General features: G+C 40.9%; 1 protein-coding gene across 3 annotated transcripts in view; it reads left to right on the top strand.

The window, feature by feature from the left end:
• GABRG2 (gamma-aminobutyric acid type A receptor subunit gamma2) overlaps positions 1 to 20,258 on the top strand; it is a 95,673-nt gene that overhangs the window by 13,479 nt on the left and 61,936 nt on the right. For 2 of the 3 annotated variants that reach the window (XM_029052222.2, XM_029052223.2), the window contains exons 2-3: positions 13,667 to 13,818; positions 19,812 to 19,879. In XM_029052222.2, coding sequence (XP_028908055.1) covers positions 13,667 to 13,818; positions 19,812 to 19,879 — 220 coding nt within the window. The remainder of the gene's footprint in view (positions 1 to 13,666; positions 13,819 to 19,811; positions 19,880 to 20,258) is intronic. The other variant, XM_029052221.2, reaches the window with a different exon arrangement.

Genomic DNA, 20,258 nt, shown 5'->3' with positions numbered 1-20,258 from the left:
TGAGCTCCTCATCTTCCCTCCCAAACCCAGTCCTCTCCCAGACTTCTCTATCACCGTCGATGGCACGACCATCCTTCCCGTCTCTCAGGCCCGCAATCTCGGTGTCATCCTTGACTCGTCCCTCTCGTTCACCCCACACATCCTATCCGTTACCAAGACCTGCCGGTTTCACCTCTACAATATCGCCAAGATCCGCCCTTTCCTCTCCACCCAAACGGCTACCTTACTGTTACGGGCTCTCGTTATATCCCGGCTAGACTACTGTGTCAGCCTTCTCTCTGACCTCCCTTCCTCCTCTCTCGCCCCGCTCCAGTCTATTCTTCACTCCGCTGCCCGGCTCATCTTCCTGCAGAAACAATCTGGGCATGTCACTCCCCTTCTTAAACAACTCCAGTGGTTGCCTATCGACCTCCGCTCCGAACAAAAACTCCTCACTCTCCATCACCTTGCCCCTTCCTACCTCTCCTCCTTTCTCTCTTTCTACCGCCCACCCCGCACGCTCCGCTCCTCTACCGCCCACCTCCTCACCGTCCCTTGGTCTCGCCTATCCCACCGTCGACCCCTGGGTCACGTCCTCCCGCGGTCCCGGAATGCCCTCCCTCCTCACCTCCGCCAAACTGATTCTCTTTCCCTCTTCAAAACCCCACTTAAAAATCACCTCCTCCAAGAGGCGTTCCCAGACTGAGCTCCTCTTCCCCCTCTACTCCCTCTGCCATCCCCCCTTCACCTCTCCACAGCTAAAGCCTCATTTTCCCCTTTTCCCTCTGCTCCTCCACCTCTCCCTTCCCATCCCCACAGCACTGTACTCGTCCGCTCAACTGTATATATTTTCGTTACCCTATTTATTTTGTTAATGAATTGTACATCGCCTCGATTCCATTTAGTTGCCATTGTTTTGACGAGATGTTCTTCCCCTTGACTCTATTTATTGCCATTGTTCTCGTCTGTCCGTCTCCCCCGATTAGACCGTAAGCCCGTCAAACGGCAGGGACTGTCTCTATCTGTTGCCGACTTGTTCATCCCAAGCGCTTAGTACAGTGCTCCGCACATAGTAAGCGCTCAATAAATACTATTGAATGAATGAATGAATGAACGAATAAAGGTTCACATTCAAAAAATAAGGGCTAAAGGGTGTTGATATCAGATGCGTAAGAAAAGGCCAACAAAAATACAGGCAGTAGCCAAACTATGGCTCATATGTCATCTGTGGGTTTTATAATAATAATAATTATAATGTTGGTATTTGTTAAGTGCTTTCTATGTGCCAATCACTGTTCTAAGCACAGGGGTGGATACAAGGTAATCAGGTTGTCCTACGGAGGGCTCACAGTCTTCATCCCCATTTTACATATGAGGTAACTGAGGCACAGTGAAGTTAAGTGACTTGCCCAATGTCACACAGCTGAGAAGCAGTAGAGCTGGGATAAAATCCATGATCTCTGACTCCCAAGCCTGGGCTCTTTCCACTAAGCCATGCTGCTACATGGCTCATAGTTTATTATTTATTATTTTCCCACCACAATGATGGGCTACAGTATGTTGCTGCTCCAGTTCTTTTGGCAAAAGTAGTACCTCTATCCACAGGGGACATGGCTAGGGAGGGATGGAGCATCCATCCCTACTTCCACCATCTCTGGCTTGTCATCACCCCTCACTCCTCCCACCCCCTTCTCCCAAGAATGACTGCTCTCTGACTCTTGCTTCCCCACCACCTCCAGAATTCCTGCTTGCTAATCCAGTTAAAGGAAGTATTTCTCATATACAATTGTCAATCTTATTGTGTTTTTGTTTGGACGTTTGTATTCATGAGGCTTGACCACTTCTGATTTACTCTTTATCCTCCTCTTCTTATGAGAGAATTAATGGGTGTCCTGGATAAATTAAAAGCAATTGAAAAATCAGATTATCCATTTCTTCTAACACCAGGATTAGACAACTTTATGGGCATATTTTCATTATGTCAAATGGAATTTCATCCACAACCTTTCATTAATGAGAATAAGTGTGGGGAGGCAAAGATCTTCCCTGATTTGAAGCCTGGAGATTTCGGGAAGATTCAGATAAATTGGTTTATGTGAAATAGTTTGCAGCAGTTTTATGCTCATGCCTAGAGTTTTAACGAGTTCTCTGAAACAGAGACTTTCAAAGACAGTAAGAGATCAGATTCACAGAAGACCTACAATTTTGCTGGCAAGATATGGAAACTGCTGCCTAGGTTCAGGGTTATAACCAAAGCATTGCTATCATTAGCATGGCAGGATATGAGCATAATCTTTTTGAATAAGCAAATATCAAGCCTCTCAGTCCCTTGCTGTTCAATTCAGACTTTACATCAAAGCTAATTAAGGCTTCTAAGAACTATGTTTCTTACTTGCATCAACAGAGTTTTCAGAATTCCCTGGCTTGCACTGAATATTGTTTTGCTTAAAGAGCTTATACCAGTAGCTACTTCGTCCTGGTCAGGAGATGGGGGATCAGTCAGAAGGCTGATGCAGTAGTCAAGGTGACATATAATAAGTGTTTTGATCAGCAGAGTAGGAGTTTGGATGTAGAGGAAAGATCAGATTTTAACAATGTTGTGAAGGTAGAACTGATTGAATATGTTGGATGAATGAAAGAGATGAATTGAGGATAATGTCAAGGTTACAGACTAGTGAAACAGGGAAGATAGTGCTATAGACTACAGTTGTGGGAAAGACAGGGAAAGGATATTGTTTGGCTGGAAAGATATTCTCTGCCTTGACTACTGCATCAGCCTTCTTTCTCTCCCAACTCCAGTTCTCAGTTCACTCTGCTTCCTGAATTAATTTTTCCCCAAACCGTTCAATTCATATCTTCATTCCTCAATTGCCAACCTACTCACTTTACCTCTGTCCTTACTTTCTCACCACTGATGCCTTTCCATGTCCTCCCTGTAGACTGGAACTCCCTCCCCCTTCACATATGACAGACCATCACTCTCCCCACCTTCAAAGACTTACTGAAATCATTTAAACTACAAGAGGCCTTCCCTGACTCTTCGTTCATCACCTTTAGTTCCTCTCCCTTATGCGTTCAAGCACTTACTATGTTCCAGGCACTGTACTAAGCTAATCAGATTGGACACAGTCCTTATCCCATATAGGTCTCATAGTCTTAATCCCTATTTTAAAGATAAGGTTACTGAGGCAAAGAGAAGTTAAGGACTTGTCCAAAGTCACACAGCAGATGAGTGGCTGAACCAAAATAGAACCTAGCTCCTTCTGACCTCCAGATCCTATCCTCTATCCATTAGGTCACACTTAGATCTATACTACTTAAGCACTTTATATTCAGCACCACCCCCACGCCAGACTGATAGCACTCATGTACATACCTATTTTATGTCAGTTTCTCCCTACGGATGGTAAGCTCCTGGTATTACGGACGGTGCTAACCAATTCTGTTGTATTGTACTCTCCCAGTGATATGCATTCAATGAATTCCCAACAAATACCACTGATTTATTGATTGATCTTTTTTATGGTATTTACTAAACATTTACTATGTGCCATGTACTGTACTATGGGCTGGGAAGCTAATACAATATACTCAAGTTGGAGAAAGTCCATATCCCAGAGGGGACTCACAGTCCTAATCCCCATTAAGCAGTATGGCTTAGGGGATAGAGCATGGGCCTGGAAGTCAGAAGGACCTGGGTTCTAATCCCAGCTTGGCCACTTGTCTGCTTTGTGACCTTGGGCAAATCACTTCACTTCTCTGTGCCTCAGTTCCTTCACCTGTAAATGGGAATTAAGAGTGTGAGCTCCATGTGGGACAGGGACTGTGACTAACCTGATTAATTTATATCTACCCCAGCACTTAGAACAGTGTTCGGCATATAGCAAGTGCTTAACAAGTACCATAATTATTACTATTATTAATACAGATTAGGTAACAGGCACGGAGAAGTTGAATAATTTGTCCAAGATTACCCAGCAGACAAGTGGTGGAGCTGGGATTAGAACCCAAGTTCTGATTCTCAGGACCATGCTCTGTCCACTAGGCCTCTCTGCATCTCGAGTTTCTAATCCAGGCTTTCTATGTCTCCCTCAAAACCAGTGATCCTTCCTAATACTGATACTGAACATTACTTGGCTTTAAGCTTTCTTTTCTGCTCTCCTAATTGCAGTACATTTCCTAATATTGTCCGTTACCTATCACCGTGGATGTCACCGTGGATGGCACGACCATCCTTCCCATCTCTCAGGCCCGCAATCTCGGTGTCATCCTTGACTCGTCTGTCTCGTTCACCCCACACATCCTATCCGTTACCAAGACCTGCCGGTTTCACCTCTACAATATCGCCAAGATCCGCCCTTTCCTCTCCACCCAAACGGCTACCTTACTGCTACAGGCTCTCGTTATATCCTGGCTAGACTACTGTGTCAGCCTTCTCTCTGACCTCCCTTCCTCCTCTCTCGCCCCGCTCCAGTCTATTCTTCCCTCCGCTGTCCGGCTCATCTTCCTGCAGAAACGATCTGGGCATGTCACTCCCCTTCTTAAACAACTCCAGTGGTTGCCTATCAACTTCAGAGAAGCAGCGTGGCGCAGTGGAAAGAGCACGGGCTTTGGAGTCAGGGCTCATGAGTTCGAATCCCAGCTCTGCCACTTGTCAGCTGAGTGACTGTGGGCAAGTCACTTAACTTCTCTGTGCCTCAGTTCCCTCATCTGTAAAATGGGGATTAAGACTGTGAGCCCCACGTGGGACAACCTGATTCCCCTGTGTCTACCCCAGCGCTTAGAACAGTGCTCTGCACATAGTAAGCGCTTAACAAATACCAACATTATTAACTTCCGCTCCAAACAAAACTCCTCACTCTAGGCTTCAAGGCTCTACATCACCTTGCCCCTTCCTACCTTTCCTCCTTTCTCTCTTTCTACCACCCACCCCGCACGCTCTGCTCCTCTGCCGCCCACCTCCTCACCGTCCCTCGGTCTCGCCTATCCCGCCGTTGACCCCTGGGCCACGTCCTCCCGCGGTCCTGGAACGCCCTCCCTCCTCACCTCCGCCAAACTGATTCTCTTCCCCTCTTCAAAACCCTACTTAAAACTCACCTCCTCCATGAGGCCTTCCCAGACTGAGCTCCTCTTCTCCCTCTACTCCCTCTGCCACCCCCCCTTTACCTCTCCGCAGCTAAACCCTCTTTTTCCCCTTTTCCCTCTGCTCCTCCACCTCTCCCTTCCCATCCCCACAGCACTGTACTCGTCCGCTCAACTGTATATATTTCCATTACCCTATTTATTTTGTTAATGAATTGTACATCACCTTGATTCTATTTAGTTGCCATTGTTTTTACAAGATGTTCTTCCCCTTGACTCTATTTATTGCCATTGTTCTTGTCTGTCCGTCTCCCCCGATTAGACTGTAAGCCCGTCAAACGGCAGGGACTGTCTCTATCTGTTGCCGACTTGTTCATCCCAAGCACTTAGTACAGTGCTCTGCACATAGTAAGCGCTCAATAAATACTATTGAATGAATGAATGAATAGGGAACAGAAATTTTATTCTCTATCTTCCGTCAGTTTCTCCATGCAAGCTCCCTCCTGCCTACTTCCTGCACTCACTTCATGTAGTATTTACTGTCCATCCACAAGGTGCAAAGAGGCCAGGTCTTCTCCACTGTGTCTACAAACCTCATTTTTTTTAACATCCAAGATGGATTCATATTTGCCCCCACATTTGAGTGAAGAAGACTGAGATGATATCATTTTTGGAGGGATTCCTAAATTCATTCTGAGAATGTCAGAGGATTCTCACTGATTTCCTTAAAGAAGCTTAAAATGAATGATCAATGTACAAATATCATTTTGACATGAAAAATGGCTTCCACACTTGGTATTTCTGGCCAAATAAGCTTTCTGATCAGGTTCCAATTTCTTTATTTAAGATGAATTTTAACACAGAGAGTGGTTAATATCCTGCAATCATATTTATCTACCAGTAAGATATACTTTTGAGAGAACTAAGATCTCTGAATTTTATATTTATATTATCATCTCAGAGATGGCATACAGAGAAGTAATTTAGATGATCAAGAGTAAAGATGTTTTAATCAATCAATTAATGGTATTTGTTTAGCTTATTGTTTGCACTGTACTAAAAGCTTGGGAAAATACAATGTGATAGAATTGGTAGACATGCTCCTTGTCCACAGGATGCTTACAATCTAGAAGGGGAGAGACAAACATTGAAATAAATTATAGATATGTACTTAAGAGCTGGGGACTGAAAGTGAGGTGAATATCAAGTCCTTAAATGGTACAGATCTAGAAAAAGGGAGAGAGATTAGGAGAAATGAGGCCTTAGTAGGGGAAGAGTTGGAGTTGGTGTGATTTTAATAAGGTTTTGAAGGTGTGGAGAGTAGTGACCTGTCTTATAAGATGGTAGAGAGAGTACTAGGACAGAAAAAGGGTGTGGGCAAGGAAGATGATGGCAATATAGAAGAGAAAGAGTTACAGTGAGTAGATTGCCATTAGAGTGAAAAGGGTAGTAGGAACTCAGTAATGTAAGATAAGAGGTGGAGAGGTGATTGAGTTTTTTAAATCTTATGATAAGGAGTTTCTGTTTAATGCAGAGGTAGATGACAACCACCATTCCTCTCCAACCTCCTCCAATTCTCTCCTTAACCTACTTCAACCTGGCTACTGTCCACTTCACAGAAACATCCCGCTCAAAGATCACCAATGATCTTTTTCTTGCCAAATCCAACTACCTCTACTCCATCCTAATCCTCCTTGACTTCTCACCTGACTTTGACACTGTAAGCCATACCCTTCTCCTGGAAATATTATCCAAACCTGGCTTCACTGGCAACGTCCTCTCCTGGTTCTCCTCATCTCTCCAGCTGTTCATTCTCATTCTTCTTCATGGGCTCTTCCTCTGCCTCCCACTCCCTAACTGTGAGGGTCCCTCAAGGTTCAATTCTGGGTCTTCTATTCTCCATTACACCCTCTCCCTTGGAATACTCACTTCTATGGCTTCAACTACCACCTCTATGCAGATGATACCTAAAAAAAAGCAGCATGACTCAGTGGAAAGAGCGTAGGCTTAGGAGTCAGAGGTCATGGGTTCTAATCCCGGCTCTGCCACCTGCCAGCCGTGGGACTTTGGGCAAGTCACTTAACTTCTCAGTGCCTCAGTTGCTTCATCTGTAAAATGGGGATTAGACAGTGAGCCTCATGTGGGACAACCTGATTACCCTGTATGTATCCCAGCGTTTAGAACACTGCTCAGCACATAGTAAGCATTTAACAAATATCAACATTATTATTATTATTATCTCCATCCCTGATCTATCTCCCTCTCTGTAGTCTCACATTTGCTGTTACCTTCAAGATCCCTCTACTTGGATGTCTTTCCATTATCTAAGCTTAACATGTCTAAAGCAGAACTTAGATTCACACCCAAACCCTGTCCTCTCCCTGACTTTTTCATCACTGTAGATAGTGATGAAAAAGTCAGGGAGAGGACAGGGTTTGGGTGTGAATCTAAGTTCTGCTTTAGACATCTTAAAATGGTAAAAATAGATAACCATGACTGAGATCATCACACCTCTAAAAATCAGAAAAAAAAATATGCTTTTAAAACTATCACAAGCCCCTAGATCATACCAACCAGGACTTTCCTGGACCTGGGGAGCCTCAGAGACATATAGTAGAATCAAACCACACCACTAACCACCAAGGTTACTGTGGAAAGTTTTTTACTGAGTTTTACATGTTCTCTTTTAATAATGTTGGTATTTGTTAAGTGCTTACTATGTGCTGAGCACTGTTCTAAGCGCTGGGGTAAACACAGGGGAATCAGGTTGTCCCACGTGGGGCTCACAGTCTTAATCCCCATTTTACAGATGAGGGAACTGAGGCACAGAGAAGTTAAGTGACTTGCCCACAGTCACACAGCTGACAAGTGGCAGAGCTGGGATTCGAACTCATGAGCCCTGACTCCAAAGCCTGTGCTCTTTCCACTGCGCCACGCTGCTTTAGTCATCACTGTAGATAGCTCCACCATCCTTCCTATCTCACAAGCCCATAACCATGGTATTATCCTTGATTCATTTCTTTCATTCAACCCACATATTCAATTCATCACTAAATCCTGTCAGTCCCACTTTCACAACATTGCTAAAATCTGCCCTTTCCTCTCCATCCAAACTGCCATCACATTAATACAATCACTCATCCTATCCTGCCAGGATTACTGCACCAGCCTTCTTGCTGACCTCCCAGCCTCCTGTCTCTCCTCACTCCAGTCCATACTTCAAAAAAAAAAAGCATAGGAAGGTGTTTTTTTTGAGGAGTGGGGAGACATGTCCTGGATGTTTTTCTGCTGCTCAGATTTGGGGGTTCCAGCAAAGAGGTATTATAATGCATCCATATGTTGATGGGAAAAAATTGATAAAATAGTATTTTCCTCAATATCTTCCTATTAAATTTGCAAGCATCTTATAGTCCATGAATAAGGAAATGGGAGTTTTTTAGCTGTATTTGTAGGCAATAAGGTTTTTGCAAGAGTGCTTATCATTTTAAGGTTATATGTAAAAATCCTATCATGAACCTCACTTTTACAATGTTGTTTAATATTGATCATTTTGATTGCATCTTTTTTAACATTAACATTGTTTAGGCATGCTATGCCTAGGAATTTTCATGGGTATTACATATTATCTATTGGTGATAGCAGCTAGAAGTCAAAAAGGAAATTTAGTGTGGGTTTCTGGGACTGCTATGGACAGTTTTGCTTAATCAGTTATTTTTAAGTTGTGGCATAATTTATTTGTGTAGTTTCATACATTTAAATGCTGCTGCTTCTGCTGAATACTTGCTCTCTTGCGTGTTTCTTTCCTGAATGCTTGCATCTCTCCATGTGCCTTTCCCTCTCGCTTCTCCACTGCGTGCTTCTGCTCCAGCTGCTGTTTTCTCACTCTTCAAAACAACCACCTTTTTATCTGCCTTAGGAGTTGCAGCTGTGGGTCTCCATGGCAGTCGTTGATTGGTCCAAGCCAATTACTGGGTAAAACTGGGAGAGAAGGCCACGCCTTCATCTGTAGGCTACCTCCACAGGCCAGCAATCACCTGCCTCAAGTAGGGTCCATCAGTGCCTTTGTGAGTCTCTTCCTTGTTGTTTGCAGGATCACAAACAGTCACTAATAAGGCAGCTTGTTGTGGGCTCACCACAACAAAAGTAGACAAGAATCCAGTCTGAGTACATGCCTTTAAACACTCCTTGAAAACTATTTTGTAAATATACCAAAATGGCAATGGGCAGTTGAAGTGGTGATGACCAATTGTGAATGAGAATATTTTTTTCCCTCTAGAAACTGTACAGAATAGATTTATGTATTTTAATAGAGGGACTAAATGAAAAACACACAAGTTCACAATCAGTATCATTTACCCAATTAAGAGAGAAAACACCACAGCTACAAAAGGATAAAATGAACATATCTACCAAATCCTTTGTGGTGTACTCTCCTAAGTGCTTAGTACAGTGCTCTGTGTACAGAAAGGCTCAATAAATACAACTATTCATAAATGTAGGGATGCCTAAAGGAAGGCCCTCTATGCCTGCCACCTTCAAATCACTATTTAGACTCTGCTAAGCTCCAGGCTGTGAGATTATCAATATTGATAAATTTTGTCATATAAATCCAGACTGGAACATAAACACCAATGGCTCTGGACTGTTTTTCTAAGTTGTTTTAATCATGAATTGTTTTTGATATTAAAAAAAGCTAGAAATGCCACCATAGGTAAATGACCAACAGCAATAGCTCTCAAAATATTAAAGGTTTGATTTTGCAGAATTTAGATGTGAGGGAAAAACAGAGCAACTTCATATTAATATGGTTGTCCAGGAAGGTGCTTGCTGCCTAGTTACACTACCTGATGGAGTTGTCGTTATTTTTGAATGGTGGAATTAAAAAAGCATAACTCTATTTTCTATTTCCAGATGTACCATAACAAGTATTAAAGTTCAGGGGAAACTGATTTATAGAGGCTATGTTTTTACAATCACTACTCTAGGGAAACAAACCTATCTTACTAATTTAGGAGATATGAGTTGATCAAATCATGTTTTTAACCTTGACTTCATCCTGGAATAGATATTTAGAATGTTTGACATAAAGAGGAGGTGACATAGCAATAGCAGCAGGAGCTAATCTTAATATGGCACATAATAGAGTGGAAATATCAAATACCTTGGCCCAGATTCCTGGTGGTTTTATACTGTTTTGTGCGTGCCTATGTTTCAAGGATAAACATTAAACACAAAGTTCATGCAGAAGATGAACTCTAAAAAATATCTTGGTAAGTTGTACAATTGCAATCCAGAAATTAAGACAGATGTTGGTTCTCTCTTCCACAGTGTGAGCCATGGCTCTAATTAGATTTTTATAGTGAGCAATTCCTAGTGTCAAAACTGAACTCCTGTGATATTGGAAACTCACAAATCAACTAGAAGTTTCCATAATATGCAATATCTCATTCCCAAGTGGAGTTGCCTATTATTCAGTAGATATTCAGGGAGCTTCATTATAAGGAAAACATCTCATCGTTAAGCAGCCAGGGCTGAATGAGCAAGACACTTTTTTAAGATGATTCTGGAAAGTTTCCCAGGTGATGCATCTGCCCCTGTAATTTAGATCTTAAAGGAGAAAGCATTGGAAACAACTTCATTTATTCATAACATTTGGGCCCTTAATTTTCTTCCCAGAAAAAGTACTACCTGGTCTAAATTATAGCTCTACCAGTGGAAGCTTTTCAGGGCTCTAGTATCAGCTATAGTAAATACAGTTATTTGTACTCATCTAAGTAATAATAGTAGTTATTAAGTGCCTACTCTGTAAAAAGCGCTGTACTAAGCCCTGAGAATAAAATTCTCAGGTGAAATGCAAGCACAGTCCCTGACACTCAGTGACCTCACAATCCAAGAGCAAAAGTGAGGAGGGAGTTGGAGTAAAGGAAAGGTGAAAATACAAAAACATGAGGCAAGAATTTAATGAATATGGTGAGAGCAATAGGCACTGGTTCTAGAGGAACAGTCTTGTAGTGGTTCAGTCTGACTCTCACATCTTGGGGACCTATAATAGGTAAGGTCTTTGATTGAGAAATATTACTAAAATTCCCCAAAGCAGCTTTTATCTTGGCTTTAAGAACTCTCTTTTCTGCTTTCCTATTTTTGGAGGTCCAGTAAGTAGATGCTGGATGATGGACTCAGCGCAAACAGAAGTAGAGGGATTTTTCTCCCCTGAGAAGCAGAAGAGTTTCCTTTGTGTGAGGTCACAATTTCTTTTTGAACTAGGGAAAATGTAACGTCAGAGGGAATTGGGGCCGTTGGTATTGGAAGTTGAAATGTTAGCAAAACAAAAGTTAGACTGAAGCCTGGCTATCAGTTAAATGGTGATGTCACAGCTGAAGAAGCTTTCTTTAAAACCCTTTCAAACAGGCCTTGCTAAGAGAACTGGCAAGAAAGAGATTTACAGGAGAAGAAAGGCTAGGAAAAAAAATAGGTTCCAGGGAGCAAAGTGACTAGTTTTCCTATCCTTCCCAGAAGCTCCTGGGACATTCTTAGAGTAGTTGGCTTCTTTGCCAATAGTGAAAAGCCTCATTCTGCTGTGCTGTGCTTCTCCTGCCTGCTTCTCCCATAGAACCTGGCTACAACAAGAGTGGTGAAGTAATGTGCTAGAAGTGCTAGAAGAAATATTGTGAGGTATTTCTATTTAAGCTCCTTGGGTAAAATAGAAGAAAGGCAGAGCTAATTTGGAGATATTTTAGTCTAAAGGTTTTTCCAGCCACTTCCCAAACAAAGGTCTTGAGGTTCCCAAATGACTAAATTCATTACGAATGATTTTTGGTAATCAGGCAATCAAGTATTACATTTGCAGCTCCACACCTCAGTGAATTTTCATGTCATTATGTGAACTTTTCAGTCTTTGTCTTTTCTTCTGTTGGTATTCTGTCCAATACTTTTGTTGATTAAATCTTGACTTTGGACATTATTCTTTTTGGGAATCTGGTTCGGTCATAATTATTGGCACCTTTACAGAGCTATCAAGAGGATCTTGACTGGAGTTTCTAATCTGGTATTTCTCCTAGATTCCTCTATTATTTCGGTCCTAGTTTGTTGCTGTGCATCCCTTGTCTATCTCTAGAAGAAAAAAAACTCTTGAGATTAACAATTCAAAGACAGTTGGAGTTTATTTATGAAGAGTCCCCCATATAGATTATGCTTCAATAAAACATACAATCCAGTTCATCAAGACTTGTGAAAGCCAAAACATTCTGAAATAGATTCTACATAATCTCAAAGTAAACCTGCTTCAGTGGTAATAAACCTGATATTTTATTTATCTGATATAATTTCTTCCTAAGGTCCAAACAGATTATAAAAAGACAAATCTTGCAGATTCATAAAAAGACATTCATTTTCACATGCACTTCAGGACACTTAATTAACATTTGATACTAGTTTGGGGGGGGGTTCTTTTTGTAATGGAAAGTAAATCTCATGGGATAATACACTTTAAAAGAAATGCAGGTTTGTCCATGGTACTGATGCTACATCCAGTGGCCCTTGAGATCTTGATAAACACAGAGCCATTAATTGAGCAATTTTCCAAGTTGTAATACCTTTCTGTAAAGATGGCAAATATTGCAATATTGTGCTACTATATCTGCCAACTACCAGACATGATTAATCAAACTCTTCACTTGTGAGCTTGACTATTCATCTGAAGAAAAAAAAAATCAATATTGTTCTCAGTAATTAATGCATTGTCATCAAATTATATTAGAAAAGTGATTTCCGTTTCAGTCTTTATCTATTTTTTTGTCATTTACAAGATCCTAATTCCATATGTTTTTCTGTGGTATTTAATAGTGATATTTGTTAAGCGCTTATATATACCAAGCACTTATGATCGGTAGATATAAGAAAATCAGGACAGACACAGTCCCTTTTCCAGATAGAGCTTACAGTGTAAGAAGGAGAGAGATCAGGAAGAAGGAGGGAGATCAGGTATTTCATCCCCATTTTACAGATGAGCTTATTAACAATACACAGAAACTTCAGCCTCCACTGGGAATGGGCAGAAATAAGACTGGGGAAAAGAGGGAGTGTAAATCCAAACCTTTCATTGCCCTGCAAAGTTGAGGTCAATTGAGTAGGGAGAGGCTGTACAACAGTTTGTTGGAGTGAATCTAATTATTATCTCTTCCCTCATTAATAGGATAGGTCAAACTAAACTCTCAAAGGAGGTAGAGGAAACGTAACAATTTCATTCTCTGCATATAAATTGACCATTTGTGTATAACTTCCCACCAAAACCACAACCAAGTACATTTTAATAGGTCCCTTCTGACTCAGATAGAAACAAATAGGTATACCAAAGGACAGATACAACTGATAAAGAAGGGGTTATTTGTACATTGGAGAGCAGATTGAAAATGATTGCTGGGTAAGTGGAAAGTACCCTTGAGTGAGCTACATCGATTAGTATGTATGTACAGCAACTAATAACATTGGATTTTACTACATTTCTAGACTAGGGGTAGGGCATGGCAATAGTCTACGCAGTTTTTTAACCTGCTTAATGTTTTCATGACTCTATGATTTTTTTCTAATTCAATTTGTCTTCTCCTAGCAGCTCCAGCCAAAAGGCAGATGATGATTATGAGGATTACACTACTAACAAAACATGGGTCTTGACACCTAAGGTCCAAGAAAGTGATGTCACTTATATTTTAAATGGTCTTCTGGAGGGATATGACAATAAGCTAAGACCTGACATAGGAGGTGAGTTCTCAACTCTTCCTGCTGAGTAGGGGCAAAGTTTGAAAAGCTAAATCAGCCGGTTCCAGTATCAGAACAAATCATCATAATGGAGTTTTGCCTGTCTTTTATATTTTATTTTATAAAGAAGTCCTATTGCCACAGTTGGAATGAGATAAGGAATATATGTTCAGAGGAAGAAGGTCACAAAAAGGCAGGGGCAGAAATTGATCGAGGAGATGTACTTTTTCAAGGACATTTGAAAGATTGTTGGCCCATGGTAGGAACTGAAGAGACAGAGCAATATTGCTCCAAAAGAAGTGATACTGGAGGAAAGAGCAAAGAGATGACAGGAATTACAAAACAGCAGGGGAGAGGAAAACTGGCAATGCAGCTGAACAAGTTTAGAGGGGATTTTCCATTAATTTCAACTGTATCCTGAAATGGATGGCTGATCATCCATTTAGACAACTTCAGAGCTAATGTAAAATGAAATTTGACATTCACAGGTAAAATAATTACAAAAATTCTTAGTCACAGACCCCTGAACAAGGAGGTTTGTGTTCTCATACTAGTTTTCTAGCATTATTCGATAAAAGGCTTGAAACTATTACATCATCTCTCAGGAAGATTAATTTTGTGTTGGTCATATTTATCTGGAAGAATGTGGTAAAAAGAGATTGATGGAATGTAGTATCTCCAAAAAACCCTGTTTTTTATCCTTTTACTTATGTTGTTCGATTTCACACAGTCTTGATTTATCCACAGGTACCATTTCAGGGTACACTGGAATTGTTAAACTCAGTCTTTCAATATTAAATGTCTGATTCAATATCTTTGTTTCAAGATGTAGAAAAATAAGAAGTGTTGGAAAATAAATAACTGTTATAGTTTTCATTTTGACCAATATCATTTTTATGGAAGGTATCTAATGTTTATAGATGGTTTGAAAGTTCGAATTACACATATACACCTTATTTGAAATATCTTTTAAAGGGGTTTTCTGCAAAGGTTAGGCATTTCTGCAAGTCACTGGTTGTGGTAACAGAAATTAGTAATTGATAACATCAAGCTTTTTCTCGACAAAAGCAGTTATTCCTCACTTAGTCTTCTCAGTGACATATTTCGTTATTAAATAGTGGATCTGATAGGGAATAAGTGCAATTAAAATCATGCAATGTTCTTCTATAAAATGGTTAGCTTCCTCTGTTCATGAGATAAACCAAATGAGGCTTTTGTTTCTGGGTGGCAGTCACACTATTGACCATCCAGGACAAATATTTCTAATTCATGATTGACTCACCTAATCTCTTGAATGGAAAATGCTAGGATGTTGTAGAAGAGTGTTTGTTAGCAATGGTAAGAAACCCAGGAACATATTAATTCAGCAACCAAATAAGAATTTTTTTCATATTCTGAGTAATAAGAGACTTCAAGAAAATCTATAAGGCATAGGTCTTCCTATTCTCATTATTATGGTGAATAAGATTTATTAACATCATTTCACTTAAAATGTCTTAGTTATTCATTTACAAAGGATAGGCTACATATAGTGAAACTGTAATAATGTACATAGACATGGCTAGAAAGACAGATGTGTTATCAATGTTCATTTAGAATTGTGTGCACGTAAAGCCAGTTCCTAGCAAGTGCTGTTGCATTAGCCCCTCACAGGGTCTATTGTTTGGGAGACTGCCTCTTGGTATTTCCTCTCTTAATAGGTACAAGCCATTGGTCTGTCAGCTATTCAAAACTTCTAACAGTCCACTGTTCTTTCCCTTGGATTGAGACTTTGCTTAACTGTTCTTCTAAACATTCAAGTATCCAACATTCAACAAGTTAGGGCAACCTATTATTATCCACACTCCTTCTTTCCCCTCCCACAAAGAAGTTGCCCATTGTCTCAATTCTGAAGAGATGACTGTTCTAGGGCTTCACTGTTGGTAATCTTGTCCTTCCATTTAATGTTAATGGCTCACAATGGTGAAGCTGCCCCACAACTATCTAGAAAATTCAAAGTAGCAGCTGAACGAAAATTTTCAGCTGAAAAAGCACCCAGAGAATTGTTTCAGGCAGAAGAGATTCAGGAAATTCAGGAAAGTTTTCAGCTGAAAAAGCACCCAGAGAATTGTTTCAGGCAGAAGAGATTCAGGAGATTCAGGAGTGGGATCACTGCCAACTGGTAAGAGTCAACAGAACTGAAATCTGTGGCTGAATAGGGAGTTAACTGAGTTCCTGGAGGTTTTTATTAAAATTTTCAGTACCAGGAATTTGAGCTTTGATGATTATGATGGTAATGGTATAAAGATTCCTGTTGAGTGTTATGCTAATATTAGGGAAACATGGAAGATAAATTAACAGTACTAGAAGTATCTAAAGGATAGGGAACACTTTTAGTAAGGTCATATTTAATCAAGGTTAGTCATTCAGTCAATGGTATTTACAGAGCATATTGTAGTCATAGATACATTCCCTCTCCCTGAAGGAGCTATCATTCTAAAAACCAAAAGTGAATAACTGTTGCCCAGTCAATGGACCAGTATACAGAATAATCCAGTAACCCTGATAGAACTTAATGAGCTTATCAGTCAGAGAACAGTCAAGAAAAGCTGAGATAGCCAGGAGGTTGTGGGGGGGGGGGGGGCAGGAAGGTGGTTGTTTGCTATGCATAGTTTATCTCTGTTGAACCAATAAGTAGGGAAGTAGCCAAAAATAGTTCTGATTAGCTAAAGACAGTTAGCCACGAGGTCTGAGCCGAAGACCAAGAGGGGCTAAGAAGTCCTCATCTGATGTCCTGGAGTGAACTCTGTCTGCCAAGTTGGCATGAATTTTATGCTGCTATTACACCATATATATTTGGTGTATATACAAGAGAGAAGTTATCATCATTGGGTTATTGCTAGTGTGTACCCTCGGATAACCTGAAAGGGATTTAAGGTTACCCAAGACCTCATATGTAGTGATTCATTCTGCAGTCCTGCCCATGGCATCATGCAATGGATCTCTACCAGAAGAAAGCCCAGGCCCTTCTCACCCTGTCCCTGTGGATAGCTCCTACCTGACTGGCTTGATATGAAGCGTGATGCTTTGCTGTTGCTAACAAGGGTTTTCTCCTCTGTCCTTCTACCTTCTGAATAATGCATTGATGAGAGGCAGCATGGCCTAGTGTCAAGAGCATGGGCTTGGGAGTCAGAGGACATGGGCTCTAATCCTGTTTCCACCACATTTCTGCTGTGTGACCTTGGAGAAGTCACTTAACCTCTCTGTGCCTCAGTTACCTTATCTGTAAAATGGAGATTAAGACTGTAAACCCCATGTAGGACAATCTGATTACCTTGTACCTACCCCAGCACTTAGAACAGTGCTTGGCCCATAGTAAATGCTTAACAAATATCATAAAAGTAATAATAATAGGTGACAGAATTAAATTCTGTGATACTATGAAAATCTTTAGTTGTGTCAACTTCTAGCTGGGTGCAGGCTGACACCTAGTCTTGGCTTTTTTCTATTTCATTGTCAGTCTATATCACTGTGCTGACTGTGAAGTGATTTATTTCCCAAGTATTCATTCAATAGCATTTATTGAGCGCTTACTATGTGCAGAGCACTGTACTAAGCGCTTGGAATGTACAAATTGGCAACAGATAGAGACAGTCCCTGCCCATTGACGGGCTTACAGTCTAATCAGGGGAGACAGACAAAAACAATAGCAATATATATAGAATCAAGGGGATGAACATCTCATTAAAACAAGAGCAATAAATAGAATCAAGGTGATGTACATCTCATTAACAAAATAAATAGGGTAATGATAATATATACATTGAGCACAGTGCTGAGGGGAGGGGAAGGGAGAGGAGGAGGAGCAGAGGGAAAGGGGGAAAAAGAGGGCTTAGCAGAGGGGAGGTGAAGGGGGAGTAGAGGGGGAGCAGAGGGAGCAGAGGGAAAAGGGGAAGCTCAGTCTGTGAAGGCCTCTTGGAGGAGGTGAGCTCTAAGTAGAGTTTTGAAGAGGGGAAGAGAATTAGTTTGGTGGAGGTGAGGAGGGAGGACATTCCAGGACCGCGGGAGGACATGGGCCAGGGGTCGATGGCGGGATAGGCGAGTCCGAGGGACGGTGAGGAGGTGAGCAGCAGAGGAGTGGAGCATGCGGGGTGGGCAGTAGAAAGGAGGGAGGTAGAAGGGAGGAGAGGTAGAAGGGGGCAAGGTGATGGAGAACCTTGAATCCTAGAGTGAGAAGTTTTTGTTTCGTGCAGAGGCAACCACTGGAGGTTCTTAAGAAGGGGAGTGACATGCCCAGAGTGTTTCTGCAGGAAGATGAGCCAGGCAGCGGAATGAAGAATAGACTGGAGCGGGGAGAGACAGGAGGAAGGGAGATCAGAGAAAAGGCTGACACAATAATCCAGCTGGGATATCATGAGAGCCTGTAACAGTAAGATAGCCGTTTGGGTGGAGAGGAAAGGGCGGATCTTGGCGGAAGTGTAATGGAATCAGCAAACATCAATTCTTGGATGAGTCTGTACAATGCTTCTGATTAATTGGATTCAAATTTTTACACCTTTCTAAGCCCCTGCTTACATCTCCACACATGACAGTGGAATAAATTGAGCAGCATCGGTCCTTCCACACAATCCTGCTTTATGAGAGTGGTGATGGGAAAATGGTCAGACAGGTTCCATTCAGTCTTAATTATTTGATTAATCAGTGGTATTTACTAAACTCCTACAGTGTGCAGAATGCAGCCACTCCTACTGTGCTTGGGAGAGAGCAACAGAGTTTGAAGGCACGAACCTTGCCCTCAAGAAGCTCAAACTATACTGTTGTAGTCTGATGATCTTGATCAGTATTTCAGGGCAGTCAAACACTTTAGCTGTTCCAGGGCCCAGTTCTGTTGATGGAGTCAAATGGAGTTGGTGGCCTGATCCCTGCATTTCCCTTGTATCTTTAATGCCACAAAAATCACATCTTTTGATCTATGGTCTTGCCTTTGTATGAATCCACATTATGATCCAGTAGCTTATTCAAAGGTTCCCTCCAGTAATAAAAAGCAGTGAAATACTCCCCAAATATATCCACAAATATCTAAGCATTAGGTGACTCCACAAATATCTAACCATTACGTTCTCTCCTTCTTTACCGATTTCTTCAAAAGTGCCATCAAACACTAGTACTGCACCAGTTTTCATAATTCTGGGTGACTTCATCAGAAGTTGGGACTAAGCCCATGCTTTCTCATTTGGACAGCTTGCTATGTTTCTATTCTTCCAAGGGCTCCATAATCAATTATGCAAGTTACAATCAGGAAATTACTTAGTGCTTGTGCCATCTCCACAGGATTCCATATTTGTTGGTGTTGAGAACAAATCTGTCTATATTCTTCATCTGTGCTATGGAAGGATACGTGGAGTGACATAGCTTATAGAGAGGTGAAATCATTGGACTGGTGACAGTCAACCTTGTCCCTTCAGATTTGGCATCCCACCTATGGTCTTTCATGTTCTTTAGCTTGGTCTGCAATTTCACTTCATTCAGGCAATCAGTGATATTTATTTAGCACTTACTCTGTTCATAGCAGTATTTACATTTGGGAGGGTATAACAGAATTGGAGGACACATTCCATGCCCACAAGATCTTACAGTCTAGGAAGATAACAGATATTGAAATAAATTACAGATATGTACATAAGTACTCTAGGGCTGAGGGTGAATGTTAAGAGCTTAAAAAGAGTGCAGATCAAAGTGCATAACTGACTATGATTAGGGAATATAAGGGTTTTATTCCTCAAAACCTTGACCTCCAGTCTTACTGATGTATTGGACACAAGTTTTTGTTACATTGCTTTTACGTTAGATCATATTTGGAGTATGTGATAAAATTAACATTAAATGTCATAACATTAAGTGAGGAGTAGATTAATGTATTTTCTAATCATACGTATTATTAATCTAATTAAACTGTGGTATTAATATTCTGGACTTTAACACAGTTATGCAAAGCTTGTTTATTGTTTTATTTGCAGTGAAACCAACATTAATTCACACTGACATGTATGTAAATAGCATCGGCCCAGTGAATGCTATCAATATGGTAAGTTTCTGGTATTTTGTCTATGCCTCCAAGGTATTATATATTTATTGACTTTATGGGCTAATGTTTTGAAAGCATAGAAAAGTAAATATAGTGGGTTTGTTTATTTCTGTGCTGGAGTAATATTAGGAGATTAATGGGAAGGGAAGAATTGGACATATTCTCAAATGGTACAGCAGATATATTACCAGGAATGGCTATGATTTTATGTGTTTCTATGTGAAAAAATGTAATAGTTTTTTTGCAATGGACCTAACAAAATTTGCTGCTACAATAGGTATTAAAAAGCAGCTACTGTCATGTAAATACCTGATGCTTTGGGTGCCATTTTCAATATTGTTGCCAGATGGATAGAGCAATTAGCCAACTACTTTTCATC

This window comes from Ornithorhynchus anatinus, chromosome X1 (genome assembly GCF_004115215.2).
Source record: "Ornithorhynchus anatinus isolate Pmale09 chromosome X1, mOrnAna1.pri.v4, whole genome shotgun sequence".
Lineage (NCBI taxonomy): Eukaryota > Metazoa > Chordata > Mammalia > Monotremata > Ornithorhynchidae > Ornithorhynchus > Ornithorhynchus anatinus.
The sequence above is the reverse complement of the archived record's forward strand: the minus strand, read 5'-3'. Positions and strand labels throughout refer to the sequence as shown.